The sequence below is a fragment of the Panthera onca genome, chromosome C1 (genome assembly GCF_046562875.1).
Source record: "Panthera onca isolate mPanOnc1 chromosome C1, mPanOnc1 haplotype 2, whole genome shotgun sequence".
In the NCBI taxonomy this organism is placed as follows: Eukaryota; Metazoa; Chordata; class Mammalia; order Carnivora; family Felidae; genus Panthera; species Panthera onca.
Genome location: NC_138346.1, coordinates 59,201,043 through 59,216,658, shown reverse-complemented (window position 1 = coordinate 59,216,658; position 15,616 = coordinate 59,201,043). Strand labels below are relative to the sequence as shown.

The following is a 15,616-nucleotide window of genomic DNA, read 5'->3' as shown; positions in this document are numbered from 1 at the left end:
CCTGAGCCGAAGTCGGACGCTCAACCGACTGAGCCACCCAGGCGCCCCTTAGTAGTTTTTTTTAAAACCATCTCCACACCCAATGTGGGACTCAAACTCATGACCCTGAGATCAAAAGTTGCATGCTGTGCCAACGGAGCCAGCCAGATGTCCCATCCCCTTTCTTGGTAGCTTTAATTCAACTATCTAAAACAAAAACAGAAAAACTAAAAAATATAAACACAGAAAACTGATTTTTTTCACCAAAATAAGAAATGATGAACTTAAGAATTCAAACAAGTTTCAAACATGGTAATAAGCAAATAAGTAAGTAATTCCCCAGTGAGGTATAAAAAAAAAAAAAAAAAGTACAAATCCAACAATGTGATTACACACTTATTAATATAATGATTCAGTGTTTATTTCCACTACCAGACTAGAAGCTTCATAAAATCAGAGAATGTTAGATTCTGCCACCCACTATCTATTTCCAGCACCCAGAACACAAAGCATTTACTATTTAATAAATAAACAAGTCAACTGCATTTCTGGTGACTTTAAGATATTTGAAGAAAATAATCTTTAAATAATGAGTAATATGAAAGATAAAATCTTTTTTCACACTCATTCCATAATCTGATTGTTAAAGACAAAAATATATTATAATTTAGAATTAAAGAATTCCCAATTTTCACAGCTTCAAGGTAATCATTGTATCTATTTAATCTCTACAAGTCTTTTTTATTGATTGTAATTCCATGAAGATGTTTTGAAAATTCTGGTTATACAACTATCATCCTAGGTTCTATGCACTATACAATAATATATACCGTATATCATCAATTTTAAGATGCATATTTTTACAAGTTAATACCTCTGAAATCAAATTACTATAAGAAACCAGGGTATCTAGTTTAAACAGACTTTTTTTTTCTTTATAATAGTTTTAGCCTGAATGAAATGCAATAAAGTATATATGCTCCTAACCAAATTCATTTTCCCTAAGGGTTAGAAAAACAGATGAATGTTACACAACAGATAACAAACCAAAGACTTGATTACATTTACTGATGGTTTTAGGCCATTATCAGGATCTTACCATCACCCTGAACTGCTCCACTTCAGAAAATTTTAAGTCAAATATCCCTTTCCTTTTTTTTTAATGTTTATTTATTTTTAAGAGAGAGATGCAGAGCATGGGTGGGGGAAGGGCAGAGAGAGAAAGAGAGGCATAGAATCCAAAGTAGGCTCCAGGCTGTCAGCAGAACCCAACACGAGGCTCGAACTCACAAACCGCAAGATCATGAGCTGAGCTGAAGTCAAATACTTAACCGACTGAGCCACCCATGTGTCCCCAAATATCCCTTTCTAAGCACACACCCCATTATACCCAACATATCTGTTCTTGAACCTCCTCAGGTAATCAGATCCATGACCTTTCCATTTTTCAGTCCTCTCCTATGTTCCCTGCTACCTCATGTCAAGCTCTATTCCATCCATCAGTCCAATCCCTCTCACACCCAAAACTTCAGTTCTCTTACCCCCATCTTCCTGTCACACCTGCCCTATCAATCCTACTTTCTTAAAGATATCTTCTATCTGTATGTCCTAGGCTCAAAAATGCAAAGAAACTGTCCCAAACTGACCTCATCAACTCTCTCCCAAGACTTCTTGGTCCTTCTACATTTAACATTTCAGTGAATGGCATCAAGATTCATTCAACTGGCCCAGTCCAAAAACCTAGGAGTCACACTTGATTCCAAATCTCTTTGAAACTCTCACATTGGGGCGCCTGGGTGGCGCAGTCGGTTGAGCGTCCGACTTCAGCCAGGTCACGATCTCGCGGTCCGTGAGTTCAAGCCCCGTGTCAGGCTCTGGGCTGATGGCTCGGAGCCTGGAGCCTGTTTCCGATTCTGTGTCTCCCTCTCTCTCTACCCCTCCCCCGATCATGCTCTGTCTCTCTCTGTCCCAAAAATAAATAAAAAACGTTGAAAAAAAAATTAAAAAAAAAAAAAAATTAAAAAAAAAGAAACTCTCACATCAGTCACCAGAACCAGTAAAAAGTCAAAGTGTCGGGAAAACAAAGGCTCTTGTCAATGTAAGGCTTTAAGCAACACTACTCTACATTATTGAATTCCACCCTCCCACCCAAGCAACCCCAACCATAACCCTAGTCTTCACCTGCACCTCAAACCCTTCCAGAAGGTGTCTATATACCTCCACCCAATTAAATCAGTGCTTCTCAAACTATCTGAGGTGGACTTTTGTAAAATACAATAAAAATGAACTACTACGCAAATGAATTTTTTAAAAAACCTACAAAAATACTAGACAATTAATACTAATTAGTGTAAATACTAATACAATTTATTTTAGTATTTAGTATTACTATTTTATTATTTTATAAATTAGTATTAGTACTTTATAATACTAATTAGCATAAATGCTAATACAACTTATTAGATTCAAATGACAAATTTCTCAGTCAAATGGCTATCAAATTTTCTAAATGCTCATTTATAATTGCTATAGTTATCTAGTCTTGGACCAGAAACAAACAAAAGCACTAAATCAGACCACAACGGGCCTGTACCTCTAACCTGAGTTTCCTTCATTTGCACGGATTTGTTCATTACAACACCATATTATAATGGTGCAGTGCACCATTATAATATCCTGCAGTGCAGTCTTGACGTGAACCTTAACCGAAGCCCAACCTAAACCTTCTATCAGAGAATTACTATATTCTTGGCTCACTTTTGTAGTCAAAAGAACATTAACACCTAGTTCTAACAGGTTGTTCCCTTTGCTGTATATCCCCCCCCCCCCCATTAAGGAATAGCTGGTCTATAGTTTCTCCTTAACCCTGTGATCTCTAATAAATAACCTCTGAAATAATGGAATCCTCTCCTGTATCAATCCTGCCCTCTCAACACATAGAAAACCAAGAATGCAGAAAAGTTCCACAAGTTAAGAAAATGTCAAAATGCTTTATAATCAACAAAATTACTTCCACATAGAAACACTTCCCAGTGGATCTAATCCAGAATAAGGGATGAAATTCAACTGAAGTATCAATACAGCATATACTTGCTTTGGAATACGCCTTCTTATATGGAAATGACAGTAAATAACACTAAAGTCACAATTAGCAGACCAATCCATGATTCATCTTGTGAAGCTAGGCAAATCTTCTATTAGTAAGTCATTCCTAATTTCATTTGAGCAATAATGGAAATACAACTGATTATTAATGAAATGAATGAATTAAATAAACAACTGTACTTACGTGTTAGATGAAAGATTCCATCACAGGCACTGATATGAGATAAAAAGGCATTTCCCAGGCCTTGCCCATTGTGAGCTCCTTTCACAAGTCCAGCAATATCCACCACATTTAGAAAGGCAGGAATTTTGCTAAAAAACAAAAGATGGTTTTATTATAAAACAATACTAAGAAATTGTTTTCGTGAGATCAAGCCCCACGTCCAGCTCCACTCTGTCAGTGTGGAATCGAACCTGTTTGGGGCTCTCTCTCTTCCCCTCTGTCTCTCTCTGTCCCTCATCTGCTCACTCGCTCTCTATCTCAAAATAAATAAACTTTTAAAACAAAAAACAAAAAACTCAGGGTTCCTGGGTGGTTCAGTCAGTTAAGCATCCGACTTCAGCTAAGGTAATGATCTCACAGTTTGTGAGTTCGAGCTCTGCTATCAGTGCGGACAGAGCCTGCTTCAGGTTCTCTCGCCCTCTCTCTCTCGCTGCCCGCCCTTCCCTCACTCGTGCACATTCATATGTGCACATGCTCTCTTTCTCTCTCAAAATTAAGTAAACATTAAAAAAAACCCTCATACCATTAATTTTACTATACTGTTCTGTTGGCCCATGCATAAAGACACAAAAGCAGTGGAGAACAGTTAAAGAGTACACTGAAACAAGGGAAGGTAATCGCCACAGAATGAGCCAACATAACTTGTGAGCCAACATAACTTGTGACATGCTTTACATGAATCACTCAAAGTTCAAAACAACTCCACTAGGTAAGTGCTACTTATTAAACCTACTTTAAAGATGAGGAAATTGGACCTGAGAGGAGTTAAGAAACCTATTTACATATAGGGGATCACTCAGCTAGTGGTAACAAAAATAGGATTCAAACACAGGATATCTGGATTTGCATTTAATCATCATGTAGGCTGGGGCGCCCCAGTCAGTGAAGCAACCAGCTCTTAATCTCGGCTACGGTCATGATTTCATTCATGGGATCAAGCCCTGTGTCAGGCTCTGTGCTGGCAACAGGGAGACTGCTTAAGATTCTCTTCTCCCTCTCTCTCTGCCCCTCCCCCCTCCTCAAAATAAATAACTTAAAAAAAATCATCACATAGGTTATATAAATAAAAAATGTATGTAATGATGTGAACCAGTTATCAGCACAGTAATAACCTGGTTGTTAACAACAGCAACACAAATAGAGGTATATACGAAATAACTTTTGCTTTGCTCAAAATAAGGTACAATTAAAACAAGTTAGAAACCAAGTTATGAAAACCAGTCAGTCAGTCATGTAAATATGGAGATTAAGTTGACCCTTGAGCAAAACAGGGGCGAGGGGTGCCAACCCCGTGCAAATATCCACATATAACTTTATTTTTTAATTTTTTTAATGTTTACTTGTTTTTGATAGAGAAAGACAGAGTGCGATCGGGGGAGGGGCAGACAGAGAGGGAGACACAGAATCTGAAGCAGGCTCCAGGCTCTGAACCATCAGCACAGAGCCCGACACGGGGCTCGAACTCACAAACCATGAGAAAACCTGAGCCCAAGTCAGCAGCCTAACCGACTAAGCCACCCAGGCACACACCCCCATTCAATCTTTTTATTTCCATTAAGGCATTTAATCAATGTTCACTGACAAAAGAAAAAGGAAATTTTGAGAAGTTAATTCCCTCACTGCCTAAAATTTCAACAAATTTGAAGTCTAAGAGCTTTATTGCTATTGTTTTTCTCTTCAGGTCTCTGAAGAATTTCAGCAATGTCACATGACCACACAGTCTAGCAGTGACAAGGGCCAACATCTAAAGAGTCAGAATGGGGAGAAAAGGCAGCACAATAGCAACCGGGGCCTGTACAAGGCATCTTGGCAGGAGAGCAATCTAGCAGTAGCCAGGGACCAAATCAGCAGCTCCAAATCAGTCAACAAGCCAGAGGGGTCAAAAGACTGGCTAGATACAAAGGAATTGAACAAATAGGCACATCAATGGGACAACTGGAGAAATCTAAACGGAATCTATGAATCAGATGGTAATACTGTATCAATGTTAATGCCCTGATTGGTGATTTACTGTGGGAATGTAAGAGAATGGTCTGTATTTAGTAAATACAAATGGAAGAATGGAAGTGCAATGTGGCATCATGTCTGCAACTCACTCTCAAAGGTTCAAAGAAACTTGGGAGAAGGGCACATAAGCATTCTATGAGTAATTTTGCCTCTTTTGTATAATTTGCAATCTTTTAAAAATAAAAAGGTTTTAAAGAGAAAACAGGGGCTCTTGGGTGGTTCAGTTGGTTAAACATCCAACTCTTGGTTTCGGCTCAGGTCATACTTCACAGTTCATGAGTTCAAGCCCCATATTGGGCTCTCTCTCGCTCTCCCACCCCCCCACCCCCTCACACAGGCACAAGAGTTCTCTCTCTCTCAAAATAAATAAACAAACCTAAAACACACACACACACACACACACACACACACACACACACACACACACACATTTAAAAAGAAAACAGAAGTCACTTTGAGGAGCCAATTTCAGGAATGTAATTTGAACTATGCCCAATGACTGTGACATTGTAACCAACTGAGTAACACATGAATGAATACATGAGTGAATAAATGCAGACAAGAAAGCTCTTCCTTACAGAAGAATGCCAATAAATGATAAACAAATGGATAGAATTATAAAATCATATGGCAATCATCATTATAATTCTTAATTCATAAAAAAAAATGGATACTCAAACAAATGGATGAAAGTAGAAAAACTAAATAAATGGGGTATATATTTTGTGATTAGTACTCATAAGAATTGCTTATAGACTAGATCTAGAGATGATGAAAGAGGTATCAAAGATAAATCTTGGACTTTGACTTAAGCAACTGGGAAAATAATAGTGCTATTTACTGAAATATGAAAGTCTTAAAGAACAAACTTGGCACAGGCAGGATGAAAATCAAGAGGTCCATTTTGGACATGTCAAGTCTGAGGCGCTTATTTAGTCATGCAGGTGCCAGTATCAAGAAGGCAAATTCAGGAATAGAAACAGAAACTTAGGATTTATCACCACATCTAAAATAGTGAGAAACTAAATTGTTACAAAAACCTCAAATGATACAGAATATGAAAAAGTAAAAAGCGCCTAAAAATTCCACTACCCAAAGATAACCATCAAACAGCTTCATATATTTTCCTATGAATATACATGCACACACATAATTTTACATGAATGGAATTTTTTTTAATTTTTTTTTTTAGTGTTTGTTTATTTTTGAGACAGAGAGAGACAGAGCATGAATGGGAGAGGGTCAGAGAGAGAGGGAGACACAGAATCTGAAGCAGGCTCCAGGCTCTGAGCTGTCAGCACAGAGCCCGATGCGGGGCTCAAACTCACGGACCGTGAGATCATGACCTGAGCCGAAGTCGGACGCTTAACCGACTGAGCCACCCAGGCGCCCCACATGAATGGAATATTATACAGGCTGCTTACTCCCTCTACTTCATACTCCTCAGAAAAAAAGTAACTGCAATGTTAACTGCCAGATGTATCCTTCCTCACCTTTCTCTATGCCCTACATTATTTTTATAATCACCCATAATACAACCATAAATTCTGGAGAAAAAAAACTTCTAAATGATTTTATTTATTTACTTACTTACTTATTTATTTTAAAGTAAACTATACACCACACTTGTGGCTCGAACTCACAACCCGGAGATGAGGAGATGCATGTTCCAGCAACCAAGCCAGCCAGGCGCCCCGTATATGATTTTAAATACATCATTTACACACATTTACTGCATCTATATAGGGCCACCAAATAAATAATAGCATAAAGATTTTCTTACCTTGCTGGTTTGTGGTACTGGCAAAGAAAGTCAAACCTTTCATCTGGCACAGGTACTCTGCTCTCATTAGGATCAATAGTGCAGAATGGGAAGTTTTCTGCTGAAGCCTGACTATTGGTTAATACATTGAAGAAGGTGGATTTCCTAAAAGAAACAAAAACAATTTCAATCAATTCTTGGGCTAACACTGAGAAAAATTTATCTCATTCTCATTTCAGTGCTCAATAAGATCCATGATAATTATAAAACCAATCAGGAAAAGGAAGGTGGAGAATAAGAGAAATGAATGAAATTTGCTTATAAATGAATTTTTTTACTAACAGAAAAGAATGAAATCTACAACAGTAAAACTCATGATTTATAGATGATGTTCCTATCTCAGTCTATCTGAAACTTGAAAAGCATTTTCCCAAAGAATCTTTGTTATAAGTGATAGCTAGTTTCACATATTATAAAAACTATTTTATTCCTAAAGTATTTGGTAGTACCAGTATCACTTTGCCTGTATCTAATATAATCTTCTCTAGCATAAAGAGAGGTGTGCATCTAGCTAGGTCACTTCCCAAGCATTCTGAATTGGGAAACAGATGCTAATTGTCTAATAGGAAATGGGAAGCTGGAGCTCCTAATTGTTAGTCATAAAGATTACTGTCAAGTCTAGAGTTATGAATTGTGAATTATGAAAAACCAAAATGTGAATTTTTTCAAGGTACAACAAATCAAGAAAAAACCCATTCATAATAAATAAACTGTTGCTAATGCTCTAATTATCAGATTCTTATCAGGTAATGCATGCTCAGAGAATGTCAACTCCTATTAACATCAACTACATTTCTAAAATATGATAATCATAGAGTCAAAAATCATAGAGTAAAATTGATCTAGTCTGTACTATTTTCCAATTCCATCACTAATATGGATAGCAGAGAATTCACTACAGTAAATTTTCTTGCTCCAGAAATTTCCAGGACTATAGCATTCAGATAAGGATTTAAAATGAAAATTACCATTATACATAATTTTTTTTTTAACTGGAAGAATTGAGGAAATAGTTACAGATTATGTCGTTATTGTCAAGCTGGTACTTTCCTTCAAAGGAGACCTGGAGGACCCGAAGAACATGACCAGTTTTCTGAGATATTTCAGAAATATCTCAGTATATTTCTCCCAACAGGGAAAACTATAAAATGTGCTGAACTAAATGGTGACATAAACTGATCCACTCCCTTTAGCTTATTCCTCTCCCCACAAAAAAATAAACTGGTTGCCAGAATCACCCATCAGTCCTATTTATCTAAAATTTAACTAGAACATTTTATTCCTACAATGAAAATATTATAAAATAATGTTACAGTAGAAACACTTAAAGTAAAATGTAAATATATTAATTAATACAAACACTTACAGAACACTTGCGCCTTTTGTGGGGGGCACAATTTTATTTTTTTATATTATAGTTTAAAAATTATAGTATTACCACAGTCATCGTAATTACAATATAAAAAGGCCAGAGGATTTATGGAGTTATTTTCAAATTTATGGCTATCATTAAGATAGTATTTTGAGGACACCTGGATGGCTCAATCAGTTAAGTGTCCAGCTTTGACTCAGGTCCCGATCTCACAGTTAATGAGTTCAATCCCCACATGTGATTCTCTCTCTCTCTCCCCTTCCCCTACTCGTGCATACTCACTCTCTCAAAATAAATAAACTTAAAAAACAAAAAGATAGTATTTTTGACTGCCCACCTTAACAAAAATGTTTTATACTTAGACAAAAAAATTATCCCTTAAAACATACAGAAAAACATAGCAAAAGAAAGTCCCATTATCTCTTAGGCTGAAAAAATTCTTATATACAGTCAAACTAAACTTGGAAGACAAATCCCCATTTACACAAAATGTCTCAACTCAGCCATCGATTTTAAATTTCATAAAAGGTCATTTGTACCTTCTAAGAGTTTTATAAATACAAAAAAGTAAAAATAAGGAACTAGAAAAAGGAAATTTTTCTAAGGATTATTACTAGAGGCTTCAGTGACAAGTTAAGACATTTTGATCCATTCAAATCTATTAAAAGAAAGCCTTGTAAAAGCAAAGAATTTAAAAGCTTTGCCCTCATCTAGCATGTTAAAGCCCATAAGTCTTTTGTGAAATGAGGATTTTACACACACACACACACACACACACACACACACACACACACACACATTTAGATCCCTTAAGGTTATTATTAAAGCTTCAAAATAGAAGAAAGATTAAAAATTGTTAAGACTCTCTCTTATAAAAGAACGGGCTTACATAAATATTATTTCAGCAATGACAGCATTAAAAAGAAAAAAAAGAGTCTAGACTTAATGAGTGCCCCCTCCATTTAGGACTTAAATATTTGTGAAATTACATATATTACTGTAATAAAGTAAATCTGACTGAAAAGTTGTTTTATCTAAAATCTTATGCAAAATTACAATATGTATTAGGAAGTCAGGATGCCAATGCAAATTCCCACAGCATTCTGAATTAACCATTTATAAAACACACGTCCAAAACATGGAAGAAAGTAGAATGTTCTTTCACTAAACTGTCAAAAAGTATCTATCTGATAGGTAACAGAAATAAACACAGCTGACAGAAATGGATACCAATACCTGTATACATGAGTTAGTATAACCACATGTATTTTCTAACTCTATGAGGTGACAGGGTCTACAAGCAGTAACACCTCAGCAGCGAAAATCATACACAGAGCCAGATCTTAGTTTCTAAATACCATTCTCCAATTACAGAACCAGGGCTTCCTGGAGACAAGGCTGGGACAGGAAAAATATAATAATAGCCTGAAACATCTTACAGTGTCAGAGAGGAAATGGTTAAAAAAGAAAACAAAAACAAAAAAAGATGCGGGTATGTCAAAAGGACACAGGAGGCAACCTGAAAAAATTCCCAATGGTCAAAGCCAGAAAAATTTGAGTAACAAAATAAATACTGAGGACACTGGATTACAACTCAAAGAATAAAACGAATTTCAGTGAGTCCAAACAGAACTACGTAAACAATCAAATAAATAACTAAATATGGGGAAAAAGATAAATCTTCCTTACGGATTTCAAACAATAACATAAAAGGAATAGAGGAAGTAGAAAATCACCATTGGAACACCATACTAAAATAACTGGGGCAGGCAAAATCCACTGAAGAATAATAAAATTTAGTCAGGGAAACTGTAAAGAGAAACAGGATATTTGAATAGCCTCAAAATATCCTTCCCCTATCATATTAATAATACTGTGGGTGGTTTTAACAAATGTCCATAAATTTTTTGATACTCCTTCCTTCTGGAGGTGGAGCTTCATTCCCTTCTTCTTGAGTGTGGGTTGGACTTAGTGACTTGCTTCTACTTCATGGAGTATAGAAAGGAAAAAAGGATACTTCTACAGTGAAGAAATCTGGCAGATACCACCTTACCCAGTGATCAAGGTTAATATCACCAGTAATAAGTTGTGTCGATATCATATACCCCTCAATATGATGCCATGAGAAAGATACTTCACCTCCATGGTATTATTCCCAAAAGTCCATAGCATGATTTCTGTTATCAAAATATATTACAAAGTTACAGTAAAGCTACAATAGTAAAAACAATGTGGAACTAACGTAAAGATAGACACAGAGACCAGTGGAGTAGTATGTAGAGAGCCCAGAAATAAACCCTTACATATATGGTCGAATGATCATCAACAAGGCTGCCAAGACCACAAAATGGGGTAGAAACTGTCTCTTCAACAAATGATGTTGAGAAAACTGGACAGCCACACGCAAAAGAATGAAGTTGGAGCCTTACCTTATACCATATACAAAAATTAACTCAAAATGAATTAAGGACCTAAATGTAGGACCTAAAGCTATAATACTCCTAGAAGAAAACATAAGGGAAAGACCTCATGACATTGGACTTGGCAATGACATCTTAGATATGATACCAAAAGCACAGGAAACAAAAATTAAAATAGAAAAATGAGATTCCATCAAATTTTACAACTTCTGCACATCAAAGGAAATAATCAAGGGAGTGAGGACAACCTATATAATGGGAACAAATAATGGCAAATCATATGTCTGATAAGGGGTTAATATCCAGAATATTAGAATAAAGAACTCCTATAAGTCAACAACAACAAAAGTAACCTTAAAAAGTTACATACATGGACAAAGGACTTGAATAAACATTTCTCTAAAGAAGATAAACAAATGGCCAATAAGCATATTAAAAGATGCTTAACATCCCTAATCATCAGAAAAATGTAAATCAAAACCACAATAAGATATTATCTCACACTCATTAGGACGGTTATCATCAAAAAACAGAAAATAACAAGTGCTGGGCCAGATGTAGAGAAATAGGAACTCTAGTACACTATTGATAGAATATAAAGTTTTGCAGCCACTATGAAAAACAGTAAGAATGTTCCTCAAAACACTAAAAGTAGAATTATCACATGATCCAATAACTCAACTTCAGGGTATTCATACAAAATTCAAAGCAGGATCTTGAAGAGATATTTCTACTTCCATATTCATTGCAGTATTATTCACAATAGCCAAGAGGTAGAAGCAACCCAAATGTCTATCAACAGATGCATGGATAAAGAAAATGTGGTATGTACATACAACAGAATACTATTTGGCCTTCAAAAGATAAATTCTGTCCCATGCTAAAACACAGATAAACTTTGAGGACACTGTGCTCATGCTCAGTGCTGAGTGAAATAAGCCAGTCACAAAAGGGCAAATACTGTATGACTCCACCTATGAGATAGCTACAAGAGTCAAAATCATGTAAACAGAAAGGAGAATGGTGGTTGACAAGGGCTAGGGAGGGGGGGAAATGGGAAGTTGTTGTTCAGTAGGTAGGGAGTTCTAGATCTGCAAGGTGAAAGAGATCTAGAGATCTGTTACCTAATAATGTGAAAACGGCCCCACTGAACTGTACACTTAAGAAAGTTTAAAGAGTAACTTTTATATTGTGTTTCTTACCATGTATTTTTTTAAGTTCACACCATGAAAAAACATCAAACTTGAAATGAGAGACATACAAAATACCTACATCCATTCATTTCAAAAATAAATAAAAATTTCCATGACCTTTAAAAGATCTGTACTAGAAAAAAAGGACATTGGTGGGAAACCTGGTGAAATCCAAATAAAATCTACAGTTAATAGTAAATAAATAAATGAGCAAAAAAAAAAAAATCTATCTGAAATTACATGGCAACACAACAACAGAGACCAAAATTCTGAAAAAAAAAACTGAAAATTAAGATTTAAAAGAAAGCCATCTATCAAGTACTGTTAAGGGATGTAATTACTGCCGAAATAACAGTCAAGAGTGAAAAGGAGAGCAGACTTGTCATCCAAAAGATTATTCAAAACACATTAAAAAGAGAAAACAAATGGGGCTGGGTGGCTCAGTTGGTTAAGCGTCGGACTTCGGCTCAGGTCATGATTTCACAGTCTGTGGGTTCAAGCCCCATGTCGGGCTCTGTGGTGTCAGCTCAGAGACTGGAGCCTGCTTCAGATTCTGTGTCTCCCTCTCTCTCTGCCCCTCGCCCGCTCATGCTCTCTCTCTCAAACATAAGTAAACATTAAAAAAAAAATGTTTTTAATAAATAAAAAGAGAAAACAAGGGGCACTGTGGTGGCTCAGTTGGTTAAGCATCCAACTTCAGCTCAGGTCATGATGTCATGGTTCGTGGGTTCAAGCCCCGTGCCAGGTTCTGTGCTGACAGCTCAGAGCCTGGAGCCTGCTTTGGATTTTGTGTGTGTGTCTCTCTCTCTGCCCCTCCCCTGCTTGCATTCTGTCTCTCTCTTAAAAATAAATAAACATTTTTAAAAAATTAAAAAAGAAAAAGAGAGAGAAAGCAAATAATTCCCAAATCACGTATTTCCACAAAAGAGCAGGCGCACTAGAATGCTGACAAGCATACAATAAGATTTAAGTTCATTTCAAATGGTATTGGGTAGTTTGCTTTCCCTTCTACTACGAAACTACCCTGCTGCCATAAAGAGCTATAAAACTAGACAAAACATATAAAGTAACAGTTTTCCGAGAGAGGACAGTATGTAGCACAGACTGTGTTCCCTGAGAGCACAACAAATGAACTAAGCTCTACAACTGGCCCCACTCACAGCCTAAAAGTGATTTCAAAGTCACAGCACAGGGAGGGAAAACCAACAGGACCTGGTAGTCATGCCAAGTTGAAGAGACTGAGATGAGAGTATGAGGAGGCCAAACCAGCTAGGATTTATAGGGCAGTGTAATAGAAAGGAAGGAGCTGCAGAGAGAGGGGGCTCTGGAGATCAACAGAAGGTATCCTCAAGACTGTGGCTATGTAATGCTTTATATATGAATAAATCAGTCTCCAAAAGGCTGGGGGTTGCGGGGGGGGCACTCAAAACCAACAGAGTGAACAATTCTCAGGCTCACACAGAGCATGGAATAGTTCACAGTCCTACCAGCCCCAGTAGAGAGATCATGTAATATAAGGGAACCTGGGTAGAGTCCTCAAAAGAGTCACATCCTAGTACGAGGGCCAAAGGAGGACAAGAACAAAAACTATTATGAATTCATAAGAAAACATAATAGGAAACCTCAAAACAATCAAAATGACACACAAATAACTAAATGCCAGAACAAAGTCCAACACGCTTTAAACAAATACTATAAATTCAGTACTCCACATAAAATCCAGTGTCTGGAATAAAAATTACAAGGTATGTAAAGAAGCCAGTAAATACAGACCAAAATCAGGATAAAAGCCAATAAATACAAACAAATCAAGTAATGATAGAGATGATAGAATTGGCAGAGAATGACCCTACTAAATATTATAAATCTTTTTAGAATTTTTTGAAGGATACAAAGGGGAATATGAAGACAATGAAGAGTGAAATGAAAGCTATGAAAACTCTGCACACAGAACTATTGTATGAAAAATACAACATCTGAAATAAAATAAAACTGAAAAACACGCTGAAAGTGATTAGCAACAGATGAGACACTAAAAAAAGGTCAATGAACATGAAGACAGGGCAACAGAAACTATCAAATGAAGCACAGAGGGAAAAAAAGATTGGAGAAAAAAAATAATCAGAGCTTCAGTGGAGTATTATTATCTAGAGGATTAACACACTTATAAGAGTCCCAAGAGGAGGGGCAGAGAGTGGCTGGAGCATTTGAAGAAATATTGGCCAAATATTTTACAAACTTAATGAAAATCATAAACTCACAAACCTAAAAATCTCAACAAACTCCAGGCAAAGGAGGCATAAGTAAAACCACACCAAAGCACATGAAAATCAAACTGCTGAAAACCAGTATCAAAGAGAAAATTTTAAAGGCAACTAAAGGAAGAAGCAAAACCTTATGTACAGAGAAACTAAGATTAAGAATAACAGTTTTCTCATTGGAAAGCTAGAAAAAAGGAGAAGATAACTTCAAAGTGCTAAAAGAAAAACTGTCCCTAGAATTCTCCCCAGTGAAAATCTTTAAAAAATGAATGTGTAATAACCACCTGAAAAGATGCTCAACATTATTAGGCATGAAGGAAATGCAATTCAAAACCACTTTACGCCTTGGCCATAATAAAAAAACAGTAAGTACTGCTGTGAATGTGGAGAAATTGCACATGCACTGCTAGTAGGAATGTAAAACGGCACAGTCACTTTGGAAAACAGTTATGCAGTTCCTCAAATAGCTAAACACAGGTCACCGTACAATGCAGAAATTCCACTTCTAAGTATACAAAAGAGATGAAATCATCTGTCTACACCAAAATTTGTGTATCCCAATGCTGGCGCAGAGAAAGTACCAACAGCCTGGAAAATACTGTGGTAAAAGAAAGTAGAAAATACTCAAAAAATAGAGAATAAAAGGAATGTGAATGAACAGGAAGGCTCCTGATGGCCAAATATGGGCAATCTGAACAACAAAATAAGTAAAATAGTAACAGATTATAAGCAACAGAATAAACTAAGAATCCAATCCTGATAAAAACAAATTATAATCAAACACATGAAAAATGGGGAGCTCTTCCTTACAACAGAATTCTAGCCAATAGAATTTCCATTAGTCCTTCTATAAATTGTTCCCACTATAAACATCAGTAGTGAAAAATCAACATCATATGCTTCATGATATGATGTACTAAGAAGTACATGTCACTTCTGTACCCAAAACTGCATAACCCAAGTTAATCAAAAGAAAACATTCAGCAGACCCATCTCACGCAGTGGTAGCAACCAGAAGAGCTACCACATGGTACGGTAAAGAAGTCTGGAATACCAAAATGTAGTTTCTCAAACAAAGGCAATACAATAGAGCAAAGATAAGCTTTTCAACAAACCTGGGGCTGGAACAACTGAACATCCACATGCAAAAAACGAAAACAAAAACAAAAAATCTGGATACAGACCTTACACCCTTCACAAAAATTAATTCAAAATAGATCACAGACCTAAACAT

General features: G+C 36.4%; 1 protein-coding gene across 1 annotated transcript in view; it reads right to left on the bottom strand.

The window, feature by feature from the left end:
* Positions 1 to 15,616, bottom strand: part of OLA1 (Obg like ATPase 1) — a 170,917-nt gene that overhangs the window by 148,435 nt on the left and 6,866 nt on the right. Inside the window, exons 3-4 of the mRNA XM_060621750.3 lie at positions 7,098 to 7,241; positions 3,269 to 3,396 (exon numbers count right to left, since the gene is read on the bottom strand). Of these exons, the coding sequence (XP_060477733.1) occupies positions 3,269 to 3,396; positions 7,098 to 7,241 (272 nt within the window). The remainder of the gene's footprint in view (positions 1 to 3,268; positions 3,397 to 7,097; positions 7,242 to 15,616) is intronic.